The sequence below is a fragment of the Cydia splendana genome, chromosome 21 (assembly GCF_910591565.1).
Source record: "Cydia splendana chromosome 21, ilCydSple1.2, whole genome shotgun sequence".
NCBI lineage: Eukaryota > Metazoa > Arthropoda > Insecta > Lepidoptera > Tortricidae > Cydia > Cydia splendana.
In genome coordinates, this window is record NC_085980.1 from 8,100,891 (window position 1) to 8,126,033 (window position 25,143).

General features: G+C 38.4%; 1 protein-coding gene and 1 long non-coding RNA gene across 4 annotated transcripts in view; both read right to left on the bottom strand.

The window, feature by feature from the left end:
• LOC134801099 (TWiK family of potassium channels protein 7) overlaps window positions 1-25,143 on the bottom strand; it is a 66,798-nt gene continuing 41,655 nt past the window's right edge. The window contains exons 1-5 of one of the 2 annotated variants that reach the window (XM_063773619.1): window positions 4,922-5,143; window positions 3,611-4,757; window positions 2,245-3,448; window positions 1,769-1,971; window positions 34-886 (exon numbers count right to left, since the gene is read on the bottom strand). In XM_063773619.1, the coding sequence (XP_063629689.1) occupies window positions 191-886; window positions 1,769-1,971; window positions 2,245-3,448; window positions 3,611-4,729 (3,222 nt within the window). In that variant the 5' untranslated portion in view covers window positions 4,730-4,757; window positions 4,922-5,143 and the 3' untranslated portion in view covers window positions 34-190. Of the gene's footprint in view, window positions 887-1,768; window positions 1,972-2,244; window positions 3,449-3,610; window positions 4,758-4,921; window positions 5,144-10,094; window positions 10,249-10,992; window positions 11,091-25,143 lie in introns of those variants that run through there. The other variant, XM_063773621.1, reaches the window with a different exon arrangement.
• Window positions 16,076-25,143, bottom strand: part of LOC134801191 (uncharacterized) — a 32,096-nt gene continuing 23,028 nt past the window's right edge. Inside the window, exons 1-2 of one of the 2 annotated variants that reach the window (XR_010145636.1) lie at window positions 18,718-18,748; window positions 16,076-16,204 (exon numbers count right to left, since the gene is read on the bottom strand). This is a non-coding gene — a long non-coding RNA (uncharacterized LOC134801191). Of the gene's footprint in view, window positions 16,205-18,717; window positions 18,749-25,143 lie in introns of those variants that run through there. The other variant, XR_010145635.1, reaches the window with a different exon arrangement.

Below are 25,143 nucleotides of genomic sequence, written 5' to 3' on the forward strand. Positions count from 1 at the left end.
TACGTGGAATAAGTGTGTCCCTAGCTTAACATTTCAGTAACAATATACCTCACACGGTAGCAACAATATTATAAAATGAGTACAAAACTGCATTCATGCATCAACTGTATAAAATCTACAAACCTAAACAATTAGTAACAATATCAATATCACTTACAACGGTATTAAAACTATTTAGTAACACTCAATCTCAATTAATCTGCAGGAATTTATCTTTATTATCATTTTCTTTTCCTTCGTTACTTTTGTCTTCATCGGTTATGCTTTTGCGTTTGTGTACTGGAGCTATTTCTATTGGTGGTGCTGGATTACCTTCAACTAAATTATCTTCCTCTGAAATAGGTAACCCAACTGTATCAGCTATCTTTCTGCTCGCCGTTTTGAATGTATCAGATAATTTCACTTGAACAACGTTGATACACATAGACATCAAGGCTAAACCAAAAACTAGATAAAGAATTGACATCATCATAAACAAAGGATGTTTTGGAACGTAGTCACCTAGACCGATAGTCGTCATTGATATGAACACAAAGTAGAAAGACTCGAAAAAGCCCCATTTTTCCCATATATCGTATCCTAATGCTCCAACAACGATGTATAAGACTAAAATGAAGATAGCAATAGAGATGGGCAGATTGAATTCTTCGTCAATGATAAAGTCTGAAGGTGCTGGAGTCTCTGGTTCAATTAAATCTTCTATTACAGTTGTATGCACTTGACCAGGTTTAGGTGGTAGGGGTGGCGGAACATCGCTAGGTTTTCTTTCAATTTTCGGCGGATCTCCATTACCATCCGGCTTCGATTCCAAATCTTCTTCAGTATTAAAAATCTGCGATGGTCGTCTCACAACATCTGCTACCATATTCAGTCCCTTCACCATATCCTGAAATTAAAGGAAAATGCCTTGTTATTCCTTTGAAAAGCCCCACAGTGACTCATAAAAATGTAAGACAACACACGCTCCGAGCGAAATCATTACTTAGACTGAAAATAAGAAAAATCTTTCGAATGTTTTCTTTTCAACATCGGTAATTTGAAACATTATTTTTCCAGAACAACATTCTCACAAACAAGGAAAGGCGGTTGTTTGGTTTATATATCGATACAAAGATTGGGCATGTTTCGGCTAATTTGAGAGACACTTTTTTTATTGTCATCGCGATAGACACGTTATTTACTCATGGACTTATGGTAATGAAGTGTGTGTGTGTTTTTGTTCATTTGTATGTAATTGTTTATTGATGTTATTTTTTCTATACTGACTATAATAAAATGCACGAAATTAGGCGAATTACCTTAATACATCCGATTGAAAATAAAATATCATATCGAGAATTCGAGATTGACGATGAAAACTATAGGAATTAGCATACTGTTAGACTATCTTGATTTTAAATAATTATTTAATTATACACTTAATATTACAAAATTAACTTTTCACAGCTTAACTACTGGCTGAACTTATTTTGATGAAACCTGGCATATAAAAACTCAAGAATTAGGAGGAACTCTGCAACGTCTCTGGCGAAATAAAGTGTGGAAGTGCTACAATACACGTCATATTTTCAAATGCTTGCAGAGATAGCTTATTCAGAGTGCACTTTATATTTGGAGGTTCAATCCCTATGGGAAGGAAAAGTAGCGGTATCACAGACACAGACCGAATCTCACATGGGGGATCCTAACGAGACTAATGACAATTGTGTCGGTGTCTATATCTATATCTACCTACTACAAACTACTACTGTAATAATAGCATTCTCACCTCAACATGCGTGACCCTCCTCACCCTCCTACAGCTTCTCGTATAGTAGAACCTCCTAATGAACGACCAGAGGAACTTGATGATGCGCGTAAACAGCTTGCCAAAGTCAGCGAGCACGATCAAGAAGAGTGGGATGCCGACGATGGCGTAGACGATAGTGGCGATACGGCCTGACAGCGTCTTGGGAGTTATGTGACCATACCCTGGAATTATAAAAGAAAGGATTAATAAGAATAATTTTACTGACATATTTTATGCGGCAGGTGTGGACTACAGTAAAGCATTCCTAGTTTTCAGGGAAAATATTGACCTCGACGTAGTAAAGTCGTAAAGGGTAGGGTCTATTATTGTAGGAATTTTAAAAGTTATGAGGGCTTACGTAATTTGAAAATAGGTTTATAATATTATAGGATGAAAAATGAAATAACAATTTGTTAATGATATTGTTTTTTAGAATACGTTGTAAGTAATCTTACCAATTGTTGTAATTAAAGTCAGGCAATAGACGAACGAATTCATAAAATTCCAAGATCTCTGACCGCTAAACGATGTAACTCCCGCTTCGTGGGCTGTATGCAGCTGGTTTTCGAACTCGTAAAGCTTGCTTCTGGCCATAGACTTCCAATCCTCTTCACGTAAATAGTGACTGCCACGCCAAAGATTCTCGATAAAGTCACGTTTAACGTTTCTAGTGCTGCATTTATACGTATTTTCAAACGATCCCTCAAAAGTTCTAAACATCATCCCGCCTAAGCCACACAACGTGATCAAGAGTATAAAATCACAGACGCATTGGTTTCTTAACCTAATTATGCTTTTATAAGCAGATTTCTGTTCTTCTTTAAACTGTCGCCAATTAGCTATTAATTTCCATTTGGATCTAACAGGTTTCTTTTTCTCATCGTCAGTTTTTGTCTTAGTTTGTTTATCTTTTTCTTTGTCTTCTTTCTTTTCTTTTTTTACTCCGTTTTTAGCTTCGGCAATTGACCTCTTTCGCAAGCCAGATTTATGCTCTACGTGTTGAGTGTTATTGTCGGTAGCTAAAATTATGTTGTCCCGATTTTCTTTTTTATCAACTTCTTGACTAAGTAGGTGCAATTTACGGGTCAGTTCAGCAGTACGCTCAGATAAGTCGAAATCATACTCGTTTTCACTAGGTGAGGTTGAGTAGCAACTCGAGGTGTATTCTGACTGGCTGGCGTCAATGTACCCTGAGCTTTGTCTACTTTGCTTTTCAGATTTTTTACTAGCTTTATTAGCTGGTGTTAAGCCAGATAAAATTTCTATGTCACTTATAATTTGAATCGTTTTAGGACAGGATATTCCACGAGTACGTCGCGGAGTTGATGGCGTCTTGTTTGGTGTTTGAAGATTTTTATTATAATCGCGTCTATACTCTGGGGGCAATCTTGGGTCATCTTTCGTAATGGACAAACTCCTTGCTCTCGCTTGTTGCATTAGTTCTATTATTTCTTTACTAGTCTGACTCATACCTGTGCCAGCCTTATCAATGGCTTTAACATCTTCGACTCTGTTAACGGACTGTGATCGATTTGCTCTGGGTGATCTATTTTTTACAAACCTCCGAGGTGTAGGCATTACTTTACGCCGCGCTGCTTGTGCCGGTAAATTTTGCTGATTAATTTGATCCTCACTCATCTCACTCTCACTAGTTTTACCCTGTAAATATCATTACAGGTATGTATTAGTTTGTCTTCTACTCTACTTTGTTAAACTATATACATGGTGTTCATATTTCATTTTTCGTTAATTCAACATAAAATACAGCGCTATTAACAAAGCAATTAACAGAATCAAAAACAACATAACGAAAAAACTGACCCCAAATCGTGTTGCGGATTTGCTCCGTGCTGGTTTTACTGGCGGTACTTTAGATTGTGTTTGCGATGGCTCATCTTTTGGTTTAGGAACTTGTTTCGCAATGTTTGGCCTACCTTCACTTGTCAACTTTTTACTTGGAGTTCTAACAACTCTTTCCCTTATTTCAACTGCAGGCTTATTTTCAGGAAGCACCTTTCTACTTGGCGTACGTTCTATTTGATAAACTTTAGTCACAAGTTCTCCGGGAGTTGCCGGTGCTTCCGGAGTTTTTGGTTTCGTAACTGGTTTTTTCTCCTGTGTTTCATCTTTTTGATCAAATGTGAATACGTCTTTTTTAACTGGGGTTTTTGGTAATTTTTGTTTATCTTCAGTCTTCGCAGCTTGTTCGTCCGGGTACACCATTTTGTCTAATTTTTTCGGCGTAGAAGGGAACGGGTATGGGAAATTAGTGTCTTTAGGCGATGCGGTCGTTGGTGTTGAAGGTGTCAGGGATCGCTTTCTTTCTAGTGGGGGCTCAAAGGTTAAGGAGCCTCGTCGACCAGTGTCTTCGTCTTTTGGACTCAATGTATATGTCGTGCTTAGCAACTTATTGGTAGGATCAACGAAACTCCCTTTGCGTTGTAATCCTATGGGCTCTACTTCTCTTTCTTTTTCGAGAACAGCAAATGGAGACACACTCCTTCGCCTCCTTTCGTTAGCAGCCATTGCCCTTGCTTCTATGACTGCTTCTGTATCCAAATCATATACAGGATCTTTTACTCCAGACTGTTCATGAACTAAGCGCTTCATTTCCTCATAAGTATTATCTGCTTCAATCTCTCTAGAGTTTCTTGGTAGGTAGTCTTCATCATCTGAGGTAGGTGTGTCTTCGTGAGGAATAGGAGTCCGCCCGGGTTCAGGAGTTTTCTCTCTTTGCCTTGCTGTTTGGCCTCTATTCTTGGAAAGGTTCCTCCTCTTCTTGATGGACATATTCTGGGTTTCCATTTCGTCTACGTTTGCTCTTTCACTGGATTTAGATCTAGATACTAGGTGTCCTAAGGTTTGGCACTGGGAATCTTGGGTGATTGTGGGAATTTGGAGGGTTAATCTACTTTTCTTTTCATTTCCCTCCTCACTCATCACCTCACTGGTATCTTCACTTGTCGACCTGAAAAATAAACACTGAGGTCAGTACGCGCAGTGAACCGTATCAATCCAATGATGATTAAGAGCCGAATGCAACTCTGTTACAAATATTGGCAATGTGCATGCCATCCACTGCCAATGCGTATGACATACTTAACAAGCTAATAAGAATTGAATGGAGCTTACCTTTCGCGATAATCCAATAACAAACACTTCTATTGTATCAGGGCGGGTCGACGTCTAATAAAAGAATCTATTTTAGACAGCACACTCCCGTAAACACACTTCGACATAGTCGATCCATCTTAGTCACGTGAAGCTTTAGAACACTTTTTAACGGAAATTGATTTGCGATTGTCCCTTCCCTTTGTTATTTAATTGTGCAGCGCAGGATAGTACTGAGTTATAATGTGCGTTTCTCGCATGGGACTGTGCGCCAAACCAGCCGGGCGGCGTTCCAAATTTAAAACACCTATTTCTACATTTTATACGTACGTACGCTTTTAACACCAGCCGACCAGTATAATGTGACATTCCACTTCTCGGTATCCACTCAAATTAGACACGTGCTAAGGAATATTTAATTGGGTAATGAGGGATCTTTATAAATGGTTAAATCGAGTTTTCTATCCAATCTGCGTTGTAAAAGAGGATCGACGTCCCGTCACGGGACAGTACCTAAACTTTTGCCGACTTCAAACTTTGATCGTTGACGAAAAATGTTTACATTCCGAATCTTGCACTTTTGTGACGTCCGATGTAATTAGCTATCTCCGTTACTCGTGATATGTGTGAAAGAGAAGCAGCAAATGCTAACGACGCAAAATATGGTATTCTTTTGGCATCCATTGGTAATAGAAAACAGATAAAGAGCATCACATGATCAGCGTAACAAGAATATCAAATTAATTGTAAACAGTCTCAGTCATAAGACTTATAAAATCACGCCTTTTAAGCCACGGGAGCCAACTTCGGTGAGAGCGTCTTCACTACATCCGATCCGATATCGGATATAGGATCCAACATTCACAATGTCGGGCCACGACGTGTACTTGCAACGCCCCGCGCCTGTGCTGCGCCACACTACAGCAAACATTATGCCTACACATTATGTACGAAAACAAACAAAAATTATCGGTCCGACAGCTGACGGGGGTCTGATATGGCTGAAATTGTCGGAAGTGCCGATATCGAATGTCGGATGGCCCTTATGAGGGAGACAGCTGTTAGAGAGTGACTTATGGCAAAAAGTCCGCCTTTTTTGGGTTAACGATTTTCTTGCTATGCAGATTTAAGGTAAATAAATACAGAAAAATACAATACATTACGCCTATCCTCCTATTGTGCATATTACTCCAATATCTAATTGAACAATGTGAAAACGCTCTTAGTATTCAATGCTGCCACATAAATTTCCGTCTCCTTAACAATTGTTAAAAATCAAGTCCCGAATACAACCTCTAAACAGCCCTTTTAACCAATAGGTACCTACGCAAGGAAACTGATCGCCTATTTCGAACTCTATGTACAGTCGCTATCAGATATATCGGAGCGGCTAAGGCGCTCACAAATATCTGAACACGCCTCTATTGTCAAGGCGTTAAAGTGCGTGTTCAGCTATTGTGGACACCTTGGCCGCTCCGATATATCTGACGGTGACTACAAAAGAGCAAATAATCATCTGAGGAAGTTGATTAAATTCGCTCGTGCTGTCGTAAACAAATCGAACTGAATACCAATCAGCTCGCAAATAAATCACAAACGTCGCCTGTCCTTGTTTATCTCCTATGCATCCAACGCCTTCAAAGATAGGGTTGTCAGGAGTCAGAGTTTTCCGGATATGTTAGATTTTTATTAAATTGTACAACGGGACTTAATCGCATACTTACTCAGACGTTTCGAGGACGGCGTTGTCCCCGTGGTCTCGGAGAAGACAGAGAAATGTGTGAAAATCGCGAAAGTTTAAATCAGTGTAATGTTAGATTTTTTATCAATTATACCTTTCTCTTTTCCATCCCTTCAAAGAGCGGTTTACTTTTAAAAGCTTTTATTTAACCTACCCTGTTACTTAGTATGTTCGTGTGGCTCAAATCTTGGAAGCTAAATTTGACCCACTACCCGATTTCCGATTTGTTTTCATTTCTTAAATGTTAATAGTTTTCGAGATATGGGCCAAAAAACGAAATACTTACCTATCATATTTTTTTTTACTTTTGCTTTTTTTATTTGCTAATAACGCTTCGAATACATTTTATCACACGTATTTGTAGGAGCAGTATCTCTATTTTTCTCCATTTTGAACTTGTCGACTTGACTACAGGTAAAACCAACATAAATAAAAAATATTAACAAATTTATTCTTACTGTACTAGCAACCCCATTCCAAGCTCCGTTTGTTTGCTTTGCGTTTCGACGGCACGCATCAATAGTTTTCTTCAAAGGGCTAGATGGTAAATGTATGGAGTATATGAAAAGCCTTTGCCGACGTGTAAATAATGACATTTTTAAAAATAAAATAAACTCAGCACAAACGAACTCGAAGCACCTACGCTTACAAAAGAATTGAATTTAGAATTTCGTACTTTGTATATCAGATTCTTTAGAACAAAGGCATTCACAATATAAGTACATTTGTAAGTAATGTAATGAATGTTTACTATCCTTCGCTTTGCATTTTGCTTCTGTGTGGTTAGGAGTAGATATGAGCGCCGCGCCGGCGCGCCGCCGCCGCCGACAAAATTTTCGCGCCGCCGCCGCCGACGCTGCGCTATCGGCGTGGCATCGGCGTGACCTTGTTAGATACTACTATTTTCAGAATCAGATAATATATATTTTATCTAGTTTAGATCTTTAACGGGGCCAGTCTGAATAGCTTATAGACATTAAAAGGTATTTTAGGTCCATATAATTCAAAGATATCGATGGTAAATTCAAACTTTTCTGTTTGGTAACCGCGCTACTAGTGTTAGGGCAACGAAATGACTAATTTTGCCAGCTGGCTAGCTCATCCGTCATTCACCGCTAATTTAACCATTGCAAACATGGTTGAATGTCTTAAAAAGGTGTAAAAGGGGGTTAATTTCAGATATTAAGTGTTTTCACGCCCAAAGGTGGCCGTTGGCTTCGCACGGAAGGCATCGGAAACGGAATCGGGTCTCATTCAAGCTTAGCCATTGTTCAAATTTCAAGCGTTGCTCCCTCGCAGCCCAATCTTTGGCCTCGCATCGCTCGCATAGAAGTAAGCCGCTATCTGAACCTCCAAGTTTTCGACCCTGTTTGGAGCCTAACTTTAGGCCTCGCTTTTAAAATGCTTGGTCATTGGTTCTTCTCCTATCTTAGCTCCACTGCAGCACAGCCTTTGGCCTCGTACAAATGCACCTGCAGGAAAGCTCCAGGTCTTTAACACTATGGCCTCGGTCTTTATCGGCCTTCGGACTTGCTTACACTGGACCAATAGTTCAATTCCAGCTTTGCTCTCTTGCAGCTTGTCCTTCGGCCTCGCAAAGAAGCGCGCCGTAGTCAGCGCTCCGCGCATTCGGCCTTCAGCCAAGCTCACACTTGGAGTTCGATTCTAAGCTGTAAGCTTACCTGCAACTCAGCATCTAGCCTCTCATGGGAAGGCGTCGGAATCAGGTCTTCGGTGTTAGGTGGAGCTCGGCCTTTTTGACATTAATCGGTTTGTTGGGTCGATATTGGTTCATGACGGAGTTTGATTTTCCTCACTTCGGCTCTTTGGACTGTCGACCAGACGTTTCCATGATACAGTCAATCCGCTACTTTTTACTTAGTACAAAAGATAAGGGCCACGGAAAGATCTTCCGGCCAGGGCCTCGCCAAGATTAAGACCGCCTCTGATGATGCGCGCTATCGTTTATACTATATTAAAAAAACCGGACAAGTGTGAGTCGGACTCGCCCACCGAGGGTTCCGTACTTTTTAGTATTTGTTGTTATAGCGGCAACAGAAATACATCATCTGTGAAAATTTCAACTGTCTAGCTATCACGGTTCGTGAGATACAGCCTGGTGACAGACGGACGGACGGAGGGACCGCGGAGTCTTAGTAATAGGGTCCCGTTTTACCCTTTAGGTACGGAACCCTAAAAATCGTACCTTTATTCAATAAATTTTGCTTGAAATTGAAAAATGCACTTATTTTATAACTTTCTTACAGAAAAAACATGTATTTTCGGTAAAATTTTGTTTTGATTTCTTTTTTCATTAATCAAACGTGTTTCAAGGCCACGCCGCCGATTCGCCGCCGCCGCCGACCGATTTTGACCGGCGCGCCGCCGCCGGCTAAATGCCTATCGGCGCTCATATCTAGTTAGGAGTGACTCTTACTGCAACGTGATAAAGTTTATTTTTACCTAAATAGCTACAATAGTCCATCAAGGCAACATAATGTAACTATTCGAAATTAATCGAAATTCAACTTTCGTGAGACATAATTATATTTTAAGCTGTTTAGACGACAACGGTTTCACTCACTTGAATTTTTAGTCACTATTGGCGACATGTTTCGGGCCCTTCGGAACTCGAGCCTGAGGAAGGACCCCCGAAGGGCCCGAAACATGTCGCCAATAGCGACTAAAAATTCAAGTGAGTGAAACCGTTGTCGTCTAAACAATGTAACTATTCAATTGCTAATGACGAGTTTGTCAAATTCATAAATCCGTTCAAAATAAATAAATACCTAGGCAGGTCTACAAGGCAAATTACTTTTCTATGAATTTATCATCAAAGCTTGAATCCAGGAAATCTGTAAATTATTATTAGTTTGTTTTCATTACACAGCTCGTCGACTTAAAGAGATCGAACACACCATCCCAATATCAACATCACAGAGAACCGTTAGATCAGCGCCTACGCTAAACCGTATAGCAAATGCACGTTCAGTGATGTTTGCTTCGATCAGACAAAAAGTGCATGATGGTCGTCTATTTTAGGCGATCCGAAATAAATCGTACAAGATGCCAAGATTACAGTTTCCGACTTCTTCATTTAGTAATTGGTTATCTGATTGGAAAGTAACACTTTCGTTTTCGAAGCTGGCTACTAAAATATTACTGAAGTTTGAAGATTATCCTACTACCAGCTACTACTAATAAACCTAAATACATTAAGTACCTATTAATATATGAAAGTTTTGTATGTTTGGATATCTGGACATTTGTATGCAAAAACGGCTTAATGGATTTTGATAAAATTTGGCACACAGATAGGTTATAAAACTTATAAGGTTATAAGTTATAACGTAGAAATGGGCATAGGATATTTTAATCCCGGAATGCATCCCATAAAGTGGCGCAATAGGGGTCCAAGAGTTCTGAAGGGGCAGTTTAGTTATACAAACGTACCAATAGTAGTGAATATGGTCCCGGAGTAGAACATGGAGTTGATGAACGACCACGTGTGCCGGGTGGTGTTGTTGTCCGGCAGTTTCGTGATGCACTCACTGACGTCCTTCTCGTAGACCTCCAGTTTTGACACTATGAAGGTGTAGTTTTCGTCCTGCAAGGGAAAATAGGTTGGTTAAAACTGTTCCCGCTCCGTAGTAATATACACGGCTGAATTGGGGTTGGCAACTGTCAAAGGTTTGCATAGATGGCGCCATCATAGCTTGCCCGTTTTTCTATGAGATTTGGCTTAAAGGACTGGCATCCAGGGTATTAAAAAAACAAAAATTTGACACAATTCTAGGGATTGCCAGGGCAAGCTATGATGGCGCCATCTGCTAAAAACTTCCACCGGCCAACCCCATTACCTAACCCTTCGTATGCCTTTGTCAAAAACTCACTACTAAATTATTAACCTTGAGACTGTAAATTACATTCAAAATTGTGTGCCTGTTGTAAGTATACAAGGCATACGAAAGGTTAATAATATAAGCGTTAGAAAGTTCAATAACAGTATTTTTCAAACAGCTTGGGTGAAGCTTGGGTGCGATGACAGATGTCATCTCAATACAATTTTGCGAGATTTTTTATTTTAAGGGAATATATTGTAAGGATGGCAGCTGTCACCGTACCCAAGCTACGTGAAAGATACTATACGTGGGTTGCCAAAATCACCTTGCTGGACTTAAATTAAGTCCATAAAATAAGTGCCATTCTCAACCAAAAGGGTAGGTTGTACTTATTGTCGCTTGTCAATACGGTACTATTTCCATAAAGATTGAATTTGAAATCCACCTTATCAAGAACCGACAATGTGGTACCTTTTAGTTAAAAACGTCACTATAATCATTTTACTAACCTTTAATGCTGTATTTTTGACCACAAAATCATGGATCGTTTTTGCGAAGTCTTTCCGAATATCGCCCAACTGCTTGTCGTATTTCTCTTCATGGGGACCTGTAAATCAAAAATACTTTTTGTAAACACTCATTCTTTCATTAATTGTGGCACTCTCTGGGGGAGGCCTATGTCCTGCAGTGGACGTCCTCTGGCTGATATAATGATGATGATGATGAAGTATTTTTAATTACAATTTGATGAAAATTAATCAATAAGTACTCTGTAGCGCCACTTGCACCATCTCAATAACCCGGGGTTGACCGTTTAAACCGTTAACCCAGTGTCAAATTGTACTGGTAACCATGGTAACTCCAGGTTTAATCGGTTAACCCCGTGTTGGTGAATGCCAGCCCATCCCAGCGGAAAGGCATTATGTCTCTCTGTCGCCCTTATATGTTCGCTACTGCGCCAACGCTTGGCATGTTGGCTAGGCCCTCTGGCCAGTTCCTCTATACTAACCGCCTGAGGTAAATGGAACACACGTCACAAGCACTTAGCGAGTTTTTCACAAACAGGCGCGTTTGCGTTTTGCCAGATCTCGATATAGACCCAATACCAATACTACACTTGCCAAACATTTCACAATCGAACCACATTTCCAGATTCATGTAGAAACCGCAGCCGTCATTCACAGTCAATTTAATATTTATAATCTGAAACGCTGTCTGTCTGTCATTGCCTGTTGTGTGAACAAACTGTATAGTTGAATCATCGAGAGCGTGGAATTGCATATGTAGTAGTATTGTTTGTTTACAGGCATTCTATATTTGAATTTTCTATTTTCTTGTACTATCAGCATACAACCACTACAAATGCAATTCCATCTTCTCGATAATTCAACTGTAACTCTGGGCATTTCTATTTAAAGTTGTACCCCCAACTTGCATTTTACATTTTGGATTTTTTATACTTTTTCCACTCAGAATCACGAGCTCTTTCGATCCTAATACGAGGGAAAAGGTGTCCCCAAAATTTCATAGATTTTTTTCTTGTCCGTTGTGTTACGGTCATATGTAGAAGGTTGCATTGAAAACCGTAACCAAACGGACCAAAAATTGTGGAGGCATTTTTTTTCTCAGTAAAAATGGAAAAACTCGTGATTCTGAGTAGAAAAAATATAAAAATTCCCAATTCTAATACAAAAATTTGCCCAACTGTCATTAGTAGACCTTATTTTAATACAGTAAGGTGTATGAATCCGTTAACAGTGACAATGGAACTCAAGCCTAATGACCTCGTTTCTATGCGTCGGTTGAAGTGGTAAATCTCGTAACTGCTCCCAAGGAGTTAAGAGATTTGCAACTTTAGGTATAGTTGGCTAAGGTAGCAAATCCCTAGTCTTCTTGAAATTGAGTTACGAGGTTGACGACTTTAGAAGATGATAGACTGGAACTGGATGTTCAGGCTCCAATTTCACCACGGTGACAGGTGCGACAATTGTAAAATCACTGTTGCTGACGTCACAGGCATCCATGGGCTACGGTTACCACTTACCATCGGGTGGGCCGTATTCCTGTTTGCCACCATCATTGTATTATTTAAAAAAACTTTATTATATCGGAAAAAAGCAGATATTTCTTTTGCGAAGTTTCTGACAATTGTCAAGATTTAGAAGAATTGTAGGTAATTCTTGACAGGTAATGAGTTATATGTCGGAATTTCGTGACAATTGTAGTGTTTCTTGTGACAATTGTCATAAACTTAGCAAGAGAAATATCTGTTTTTTTCCGATATAATAAAGTTTTTTTTAATAAAACTATGATGGTGGCAAACAGGAATACGGCCCGCCCGATGGTAAGCGGTAACCGTAGCCCATGGATGCCTGTGACGTCAGCAACAGTGATGTTTTACAATTGTCGCACCTGTCACCGTGGTGAAATTGGAGCTAGTTCGTATTAATGGTAATATGTTTAGATTGTTGAGAGATTTAACTTATATAACTTGAAATTTTCGCGTTTTGTACACATATTTAATTAAACGAACGGGTCTACCGCGAAATAATTTCATTGTTTTTACCTAAATTCCGACGTTCCAACCGAGTTGCACCAACTGTGGTCACGGAACAGACAGTCAGTTTTACCGTGACCACAGCTGGTGCAACTTAAACGTCGGAATTTAAGGTAGATATAATGAAATTATATCGCGGTAGACCCGTTCGTTTAATTAAATAGATTTAACTTATATTAGGTAAGGAACAAGTAACTTTGTAAAAGTAACTCTTTTATCGTCAACGAACAAAATAAAGTTTGGAATAAAGAGGATTACGCGAAGAAAAACCAATCTACCTGGCTTAGTTTCTTTCCTGGAAAACGGTTCATATTTTATCGGTAACCCAGATAGAGTTAGACCAAGAAAAGTCTGCAGCGATTTTGATAGCACACGTACGTAGTGCAAGTGTTATTTATACGTCATAATTTCATAGACGTTTGACTCTACCTATGCATTCTTTTAAACTACAAATTTTTGCCTTATCGTGAGAGAAATTTAACTCACAAAATACTTATTTTAATTTCTAATTATAAAATACCGAATAGATTAATTGAAAATAACAAATCCTTAGACGAGCCCGGAACGGCATCAGAATACCTCATAATCCTGGAGAATACCTTATAATCTGCGTGTAATAATCGTCTTACGCAAATAGCTGGTAAATATTTAATTGGTGAAGGCTGGCAATTATATAAAAGATTGCTTTATTTGCGTAATATGACCTTGTAGGGGTTATGGTAATTCTTAGAGTGGGGGGTTCAAATGGGCGAGTGCGCTTGAAGAGAGTAGGTAGAGTTCGACCAAGAAAAGTCTGCATCGATTTTGATAGCCCACGCAGTGCAAGTGTTTTTTATACGTCATTATATTATAGAAGTTTGACGTTTAAAATAACATTGCTGCGTTAATAGGAACAGATTCATCTTGTCATCTTTATAAGTACATAGTTTTATAGAATTAGACCAAGAAAAGTCTGCAGCGATTTTAATAGTCCACGCAGTGCAAGTGTAATTTTAAACGTCAAACTTCTATGAAATTTTGACGTAAAATAACACTTGCGCTGCGTGATCTATCAAAATCGCTGCAGACTTTTCTTGGTCTAAATCTAGTCGAACTTGCTCGTAAGTCCCATGTTCAAGTAACTGGCGCATCTAAACGCGCATTCCGAGTAAGTCACGGAGTCATATTTCACTATTATTCTTGTCGAAAGGAGACAGATCTATTCGGTGAATAGGAATAGATTTGTCTTGTCATCTTGCTTGTTTGTCTAATAATGGCATCGGGGATAATGGAATGGAAGGTAAGTATGACGGGTTAGGAGGATCCGGTGAAATTCTACATATATTTAGGGTTCTATACTAGATAGGTAGGACATGATGTCACGATCCTTAGCATTGAGGGAACGACTGATGATGATGATGATGATGACTAGATAGGTGTCTAACGGAACCCTGCTAGTTATCCTGCCCTTTTCGTCTGCATGTCTGTCTGCGAAATAAAATCCTATCTATGGAATAATACATTTTCACCACATCGGCTCTCTTTATTTCTCAAAAACTGATGATAAAATTGCATTTTACCGATAGTATTTTCCTCGCGGCCATGGTATAGTGAAAAATTAAGTGTTCCACTCAGTAGCAAAGGTTGTTTAACCCTCGTGCCTTGAAACGCTCAAGATTCCAATTTGAGTAGTACCTTGGAATATTAGCACGAGGAGATAAACACCTACTTTGCCCCCATGTAAAACAAATAGGTATATTCTTTAAGAAACCGACCCTATTTTCACTTGATAGGAATGTGACGAGGAAAAGCTCATGCTAAAACAAGTCCGTAAGTCGAGGATCCTATTTCTCAGGAAAAACGACGGAGGAGATTCGACTCCATTACCTTCAGTATAGTCAAATCATAAGTAACAATCCACCAATATTATACGCAGCTCTCGCCTATGGAAGCTTTTCTTTTGATTTTTCTGCCGAGCAAGCCTAGTTCTTGATTAACGTTATTTTTTAAAGCATTTTAATGGAATAGTATTAGATCAATAATTGGTTACTTTAGTTTTTATACCATAAAAATAGTTTTACCATTCATTTGATATTTACCAGTTGCTTTTCGGTGAAGGAAAACATCGTGAGGAAACCGGACTAATCCTAATAAGGCCTAGTTTCCCCTCTGGGTTGGAATGTCAGATGGCAGTCGCTTTCGTAAAAACTAGTGCCTACGTCAAATCATGGGATTAGTTGTCAAGCGGACCCCAGGCTCATGAGCCGTGGCAAAATGCCGGGATAACGCGAGGAAGAAGAGTTTTATACATGGTGTGTCTGACCATGGGGCTTCAAATCCAGGGCTTGATTTTACTCGCTAAACTAAGCTACTTTTACTATGGGAGCAACCCTCAAATCGGGGAAAATTTTTTGGCTTTCCCATAGAAAACGTCGACATCTGATCAGCCAAAATGTATGAAAAAGTAAAAAAAAAAATCGGGATTTCGAGGTTAGTGCCATAGTAAAAGTAGCTCAGTTTAGCGAGTAGAATCGAGCCCTGGATTTAAAGCCCCATGGTCAAACACACACAGTATAACTGTGGTAGGTAAGGTGCTAAATCCCCACTATATTTTCAGGAAAAATAAAAAGAATATGGTCCAAAAGACTCTCAAAACCCACTTTATTTAGTTTCCATGAATAAAATAGTAGTTTAAGAGTAAGTTAAAACATTTTACACTCTTTCAAATTTCAACACTATTCTATTTTCTTTCTTTAGGAATTTTCAACGTATTTTTCAGAGCTCGCGTTCTTGAAATACCGGGATAGAAAAATGTAAAACATTCTTGTGTTTGAGGCAACTCGGGAGACATGTTTAAACAGGTACATGCACGTTATGAAAATGTAAGTTACCTACTTGAATTTTGGAAAAATAAACCTGCCTTACAAATTCTATCCTTCCGTTTGGAAACAATAAAAGGTTACATTTTTGTTTTTTTGAATACGTACAAATTTTTGTATAAATTAGTACTTCAGAAACAAAATGTTATAATAGCTTTAAATATATTATTTATGTAGGTACAGTCAGCGTCAAATACTTTGTAGCAACCAATGTAGCCAAATAGTTCGGTACACCATATATTTAGTATGGTGTACCGAACTATTTGGCCACTTTGACTGCTACAAAGTATTTGACGCTGACTGTACCTATACTTTAGACTGTATTTGAAAAACTCAAATAGGTAATATTATAAGCTTTGCTTATTAGTATGGGGCTAGGTTTGATCTGTGTAAGATGTCCCCTAATATTTATTTATTTATTATTTTATTATTTGAGTTTGCTAAGGTACATTTCGTAAGCTAAGCTACATTCAGCAGCAGAAGTTGCTAAACGAGCCACAGTACGGTTACCATCAGTTTGTCACTGACATAAACGCCGTCGAGAACGTAATTTACTTTTCATACATCCCGTTTGCACTAATATGCGAGTGCGAGCGAGATGTATAGAAAGTAAATTACGTTCTCGACGGCGTTTATGTCAGTGACAAACTGATGGTAACCGTACAGGTGTTCAAAATGATCTTGATGTAACTTTATTTTTAAGAGAACTAGCGACCCGCCCCGGCTTCGCACGGGTTAACAAATTACACACCTAAACCTTCCTCAAGAGTCACTCTATCTATAGGTGAAAACGGCATGAAAATACGTTCAGTCGTTTTTGAGTTTATCGCGAACATAGAAACACACTTCAAACAGACAGACGCGGCGGGTGACTTGGTTTTTAAGGTGTTGTAGTGAGTGATAAGATCGTGTCAAGGTAATTTTGAACACTTCGCCCGCTTAGCACCCTCTGCTGATGACTGTAGGTACATATACATTCACATCACAACCCTGCAAAAGCTTCATTAGCCTTGTACTCCCGTTTTACCTCTCATAAATAATTACTAAATTATACCTTCTTACTATATAAATGTCGTATGTCAATTAAACTTTTACGTAGTTACAGCGTTTTTGTATTCATGATGAATTATGCTCACAAAAGTCACACGTATCCTAAAAGGTTCTGAACATTAATATGAATTTATTATGGACGGTAGTTACCTACATTCTAGGGGTTCCGAAGGTTAAGCTGCATAATGCATATATAGGTACATCATATACGAGTTTTGGGTTATGATGATTACACATTAAGTCAGTGAAGTAAGTACATATCAGAGTAGAAGTAGGAGATCATAGGAGAGATAGTCTAGTCTAGACTCTAGCCTAGCGATCTTCCCCAAGATGAGTTTTAGGGTTTTAGTCACAGGTTATTGTCAAGTTCCGGCAATTCCGCGGTCGACTCCCTGACACTGCGAGGTTACGTAACGCATTGCAGCCGTAATGTTTTATCTTAATTTTTAAGGTATTACCTAGTTGCCCATGTGCCACTAGTTGCCTGAAATAAAGATTTTTTTCTAAAATATGTGACCCGATTCACACGCTCTTATAAAGGGGCCCACTGATTAACAGTCCGCCGGACGGTATCGGCCTGTCAGTTGTTCGGAACTGTCAAAATTTTGTTCTAACTGACAGGCCGGTACCGTCCGGCGGACTGTTAATCAGTGGGCCCCTTGAGTCTTATAGTTTGACAAATAAGATTGTGTCACATAATATTGCGCGTTTCGTTGTGCAAGATATTATTGCAGGTGACGGTACCGGTAAACCACCTAATCAATGTTGCAGGTCACTTAGTTCATTTTTAGTCATTGACATATCATACAGCTTCAATGTGAATTTATCGCATTATCTAATTTCAAAGACTCAGACCACATTTTTCAGGCTCAATCGTGAATAACTTTTAAGATTAACCAAATCAGACTTAAAATATGAATTTATCACGAGATTGTCATCATTTTAACCTTCGACCCGCACTGTTAACACGTAAAACAAGAAAAAAACGTAGTCCCATTTAATAACCAAAAAGAAACCACAGCAGCGTTTGTACTATGCACTATTCCCGAAACTTACCTAGTAGTTACCATAGGTATTAGTTTCATATTCCAGTTGACTAACATTGCACCATCCCGCTAACCCGGTGTTAACCGGTTAAACCGTTAACCCAGTGTCAAATTGTACTGGTAACCGTGTTGACTATAGGTTTAACCGGTCGGCCCTAAGGTTGCTATAGATTCTATAGAATAATATTTGTGATATAGAATCTCAAATATTTTTTATTTAATTTGTATCCTGTTTCTTTCGCACTCGTGAAATGCTCATATATACCTAACGGCTTCCCTTTAGCACACTTCGATTATCTAGTCATGTCATTCCAAATGATAGTGTCTGGTCTGCATCAGCCGTGAGCGTCTAGATCTGTGGATGAAGTGCAAAGTGCATGATGCGTGAACTAAAATCAATAATCGCACTTGACGTGGAAACACTGGATGTTTGGTTGACCGAGTGCCAAGCTGTTGGTACTTAAAGCCATTTGGAACTTGGTTTCACTCAATTAGTAGCCAGATTTGGTACTTATTTTCAATTAGATAATTTGAAAATGCGGTCCTTAGGTATGGCTGAATCTTTGAGTACTTAGTAACAGCCTAACATGAGACGCCATGGCTGTCATTTTCTGTACAAAACAAAACAGTCTGCCGATTTTCAACCGACGAAAAAAAAAAACGGAGGAGGTTCTCAAGTCGACGCGTATATTTTTTTTGCTGCATGATTTGTACGTAACGTACAGATAGCCATGTCAGATAAAAGTCAGTCCATACAAAAGTTTGCACAGTGTGCAAGGTTTTCCGCAGAGGGGTAAGCTCTTAAAGGCGACTCCGGTTATTAAATGCTTTAAGGGTTGAATTTAATTAGCTATGTAATATAAAATACCCTTCTACTAATGACATTTAACATACTGTACAGTGAGCTGCGATTGCATTGAGAAATTATGAATGAATTTATTGATAAAGTATTACCCATGCACTTTTACGACTGATCAGACTTTCAGCCTTTATAATTATTATGTGACTTTTTACAAAGTATTTCATGTAGCAAGCAAAATTTAGCCATGTTTAGAAACGGCTTAAGTGTAATTGGGTCAAACAGATCACTGTGTTATGTCTTTCCTGTAGACATACACAAGAGTTAAGGGCTATAAAGGTAAATTTTCTTATTTAACCCTTATCCACGTGAAAAGGTCCTCCTTTTATTTAGAGAACTATGATAAAATTAACCTTTATAGCCCTTAACTCTTGTGTATGTCTACAGGAAAGACATAACACAGTGATCTGTTTGACCCAATTCTAACTTTCCTTAGTTTACCATCTTCCGCACTGTTGACTCATAATTTATAAAACTTATTGTCAAGAGTTAAGGTCCACTTTGGTCAGTTAAGTACTATACTGTAATGTTAGTTTAGAACGAAAAATTACACATTTCGTAATACATTGGTTTTTTCACTGGTTCCTTTGAAGCGACAGCAATAGCAGCCCTGTAGCTGTGGAAATATTACACAGACGTGAGAAGATAAGTGCCTTGCTTAAACACACAAGGTTCCAACTAACAAGGGTTTCCTAATAAGTTACGCCTTTTGCATAAAAACGGTGTAAGTGACGCGGAGCCGAGCAAAACCCTGAGTAAGTAGCCATTTATAATGTGACGTGAGGTATTTTGCTTTTTTCGTTGAACAGAGCTTCATACCCATAAAAGATGAATCACGCTAGACCGGGCCGTGCCCGGGCCGAGGCGTCTGTCATGTCATTTTCTATGACGGCTGATCAACGTGGTGCTTTCCATAGAAAACGAAGCGCTGGGCGCTCCGGCCCGGCCCCGGCCCGGTCTAGCGTGAGTCATCCTAAAATGGGAGTGAAGCAGACTCTTTAGTTGGAGTCTGCAACATCAGGTATGAATATATTGCATATACAACATTTAATATTATGAAAAAATGAATACTTAAATGAAATAATAATAATAATACAAAAAGCTACAATCCTAAACACATGCCGAATAACTAGGAAATTTTTGACTTCATCTTCAATAACAGAGAACTCCACTCAATAATTATTTCTTATGCTTGGTCATGGCCCGCATAAGAAATATAATACCCCTTAAAAAGGAGAAAATTAAACAAAATAAAAATAATAATAAAAATGTTTATTTATCAGCTCACAAAGGATTTGTAACAATTTCACAGTATGATAACAAAATTTAAATTCGAGATGACGTGTAGTGACGAGTAAATGTAGAAATGATTATATGATATTTATAACGTCACGGCCTCACTTTGTTTTGTTCCATGTTGGCGCAAAGTTAGCTAAGACTAGACTCAGCTTAATTTTGTCATACAAATACATATATAAATATTATTTCTAGGTACTTTTGTCCACAAATTGCGTAAAACTTTAAGTACATCGATGTACCATTAACCTAAAGTACGAGTATTTAGCCATGTATGATTTGATAGACAAGATATGCTCAATAAATCATGATAACAATTAATGATATAATGATGTGAATGTGTAATTTTTCGTTACTATGCTGAGTCAATTGAGTTTTGTTACATTACCAAATACCGTTATCAATGATGCAGTTCATTGTAGGTACCTAAATCAGAGTTGACAAAAAAAACATACCCTTAATTCGCCTTCAGTACAGTCAGCAGCAGAAGTTGCTAAGCGGGCGAGGTGTTCAAAATGATCTTGACGCGACTTTATTGTTAAGAGAATAAGAGCGTGTCAAGGTAATTTTGAACACCTCGCCCGCTTAGCAACTTCTGCTGCTGACTGTACATACATTCGCCTTAACTAGCATTATCCTGATTTATCCTGAGGGTCGTGAAGTTGGAATCTCGACACAGAGTGAATTTTAATTCTTTTGTGCTGTGCGTTCCGACTGCACAACTAGCGACCTTCACCAAGGAGGAATTTTGGCCGAAGAGTGTCAAGTCCCGTGTCCAAGCCCTTAAAGGGGCCCACTGATTAACAGTCCGCCGGACGGTATCGGCCTGTTTAAATGTGACAGCTCCGAACAACTGACAGGCCGATATCGTCCGGCGAACTGGTAATCTGTGGGCCCCTTTAGGTTGAGCTCAGGTTAGACTCGCCTACACTCGTATAGTCAATCAGAACACATAGTCAGGAACTAAATAAAGCTCTGTCCATTCCCATTCAAATGAATACATGGGAGACCTCAATAATAGGAGGCCGTACAATGCTAGATTCCAATTGCAAAAGTAATATTTGTTATATTTGTATCGATGCTTTCAGTAATGGAACGGAGATTGAGTCTGGAGGCAACAATAAGCGGATAGCAATGAAGATGGACCATAGGCTTGGTATGAAGGCATACGTATTAAAGTAAGGGCTTTTGTTACTGCGGGCCTTGTATGAAAATATGTCACTGACAGTCATTTTGCGTAGGCTTCTAGGATCCCATCTATTAAAGCTACAAGCTCGTGTAAAACGGCGTTTTGCACGCGCTTGGTCAGTGTTGCCGCTTTATACCTTATAGAATTGTAAAGTTAGAGACATAATGATGGCTTACCGCGAACACTGAAGTTCGCAAATTGCGTGCATCTTTCTCTGGCACTCTAATTACGCCTTAATTAGAGAAAAAAAGAAAGATGCCCGCAATTTGCGAACATCTGTGTTCGCGGTAGGCCCTCTGAGCCCTCGTTCGCAACAAATACAATGCGTTATGTTACGATTATGACAATCTGAACCCTGAGTATGCTTGAAAACATACCCTTCTTGCGTTGCGTATGATAAATGGGCTCAGTTTGTCCCTGCATTTACTCGTAACTTTATAACATATAATGCTCCCACTAAACAGCAAATTACATTTGTAATTCAAATTACATCAAGGGCAGCCGCGACTAGGGCTTCCAATACCGGGATCCCGGGATCCCGAAATACCGGGATCCCGTCTGTTTAAACGCATTTTTCAATACCGGTATTTTTTAATGCAATACCGGGATCCCGGTATTTTCAAAAACAAGGAAAATGTGCCGATTATAACGTTTAAGATCAATTAAAATGATCAAATTCAGCTGTATCAAGAAGATTACTTGCCCATTTAATTAAAGAAGATCATTTAATTGAAACAAGATCCGTGCATATGCGTTAGATAAATATTTGGTGATGAATTCTGATGTTCAGGATATGATATATAAGTCCGAGATATAAGTAGTTCTTAAAATTTTATCAAAAAGTAGAAAGATATGAATTGTAGTATGGCAAATGAATTTTTGGTGCCAAATTTGAATATTTATTGGCTGGTTTATTAGGTTAACTAAAAATGTAAATGGTGAAGTCAACAAGACGGATATAGTAGTTGGTACATAACAAGGGATCAAAATGATATATTTCCGTCAAGGGCATACATTGAATCCTGAGCGTAATCAGTAATGAGGGATTAAAGTGTTAACGCCCAAGACGACATAATTTTGATACCGTGTGTCACATACTGCTTTTCACATCAACTATGAGGAAATTGTTATGTTCCAAAATATGTATTATTTAAACAAAAAAAAATAGTATGCAAGAAAGAAAAAATCGTGTCCTAGAACAGAAAAGTACAACTTTGATCCCTCCTAGCAGGGAAGAAAAGTGCCACTTTGATCCCTCCTAGCGGGGAAGAAAAAGCCCTTTTTCGAATAGGTGATGTGAAAAAATCATTGCCAACCTGGAGGGTGAAATGATAATTATTGCAGATGGCGATTATTGTTTAATATCCTGAGCTAAGGACATACATATCTGGTGTTACAGTGAGCCTTTTTTTAATAAAACTCAAAAAATTTAAGCGATTCATAGTCAATACCGGGATTCCGGGATCCCGGTATTGATGAAGACAGTTCCGGTATTAATACTGGTATTGAAAGAAGTCCGGTATTTGGAAGCCCTAGCCGCGACGTCCCGTTCTGACTGTATGTACTCTACTGACAAAATAGCGGCGCATCCGAAGCAAATCGTTGTGGCCTGCTTGTTGTATCTGCTACTTCTATGTGTGCGTGAAGTTTTGAACGAATAAATACTGGTGCAACTGTTATTTTTGAATGCTGGGCCTTGCTACCCACCGGGCCTTTTAAACCTCACCTACCTTTTCTACACTGACAACATTGAGGTGATTGACGAATCGCGAAGAGCTTTCTGTTGTTTTCTTGTTATTTATATAACTCAATTAAAGTAACTTACCCCAGATATGAATAAACAATGGCCTGCGAAAAATATTTTTGCAGCAAGTAAAGGCATAAATCAGAAGTTAGCAGAACTTTCTGTCGGCAAATTAAAAATGCCCATCAGGGCGTGACATCAAAGGGCCGTTATAAATATTTATTAGTCATTACTAAAACAGTCCCGAAATACATGTTATTTACATAATTCTCGTGAGAAATATGTGTTTTTTTTTCTATGTGGGTTTCGTTAATGAAAGCTTTCGTGTTTATTTTTGGGGCCCATCTACGTCTACTACAGCTTCTTGTTATTTTATTATGTCCTGGAGGCGTTGGTACCTATTCTGATTGTAATAACGGGTTATGAATTTGATCTGGAGTTGTTCTGGATATGATAATGTCAGTTTCAAAAGAGACTTTTCTGGTTGAAGAAAATCCAGAATCCAGATCAAATTCATAACTTGTTCATACAATCAGGATACGCCTTCTAGCCTCTGCCTACGATTTTGTCCACGTGGACTCGCTGATCGTGTAGAAAACGCGTAGATCGTACGAGTAGACGTAGACGTGTAGATCGTGTAAAATTTATAGAAACATTAAACAAATAAATATAAATATTGTATAGAAACTTACAAACTAAAAGTATCTAACTATTCTAAATTAATAAAAATAAAACATCTCTAAACCTAAACTACAATAAAAAATCACCCCTCGGCAAAGTCCCGTAGACGCTGGCAGCATTACCTCGCTGAATTGCAATGATTATGCGCTGTGCGAGGAAGCTGCCAGCTCTACGGTCCCCAGTCACATCCACCAGCCTCTTTGATAACGCTCCGAAAAATTTCAGGGCACTGGGACTCCACGGGCCGAGTGTTTCCACACCATCCAAATCCAGATTTAAATTGAATTTGTTTTATTCTCTTAATGTTTAGTGTCTCTTATTTTCATTTAAATTAATATGGACTCCTAACTCCTTTTACTGTAATCACCCCATTCAACTAAAGTGCTACCTCCAAATTAACTCAATTCAGGCGTGCGATGTTAACTTTTCTCATACAAGAACACTTTGAAGCGTCCGCTAGGGATGACCGTATTTCTATAACCGTTTTGTTTATTATCTTTGAAGAAACGATTTTTTATCACGATGAAATATTTTTATAAGAAAATATGAATGTGAACGTTATACAAAGAAAATTTCATAATCAAATATAATCGGACAAAACTAATTCTCTCTAAAATGTACAAAGTGAGGCAAATAATGTAAACTTTCTTTAAAAATGGTCTTTAAATCGAGCAAAGCTAGCTTAGACGGATTCTATTTCTTTAATAAAAGAAACAACAACATAAACTATTTTAAAATTTCGTGATTCCATTAAATATGAGTATTAATATCGCAACGCGATTCTCATAGGTATAGTGCGATATAAAATAGTATAAATGAAATAAAATGGAACTAAAAAACATCGATACTAAAAATGATTGCCACATGGTTTTAAGCATTTAGCGTCAAAATGTGACAGTTACATAGGAAGTAGCGCCCTCAATAATTTTCTACAATTTCTTGTCGTACTGTAACTGAATTAAGGTAAAGGGCCCCTGTTTCGGCAGGTTAAGGCTCTTGAGAGTGAGTTGAGAGTTTGTATATTTTTTTTAATATTACTAAGCATATCATTACCTTGAAAGCTTTTGAATAAGTTATATTAGTTCTTCGTTGATAATTTAATGTATAAACTGTAGGGTTTTAGTTGAAACTTTTTTTTATATGAATTTTGTCGTGAACCTCTTATTTGGCTCCCATTTCGTGATACAAATTTAGGTCAGCTCCTAAGTTCGTGAATTCGTGTCACCTGTTTCGGCATAAAGTTTTCTTAGAGTAATTGGTGATAATTTGCTGATAATCATTTATATTTAACGGTCTTACCTACTTACGAATAATTGTATGGTCAAATTAAAAATAATATTTAAAAAAATAATAATTTGAGAGCTAGCTTAAAGTTTTTTG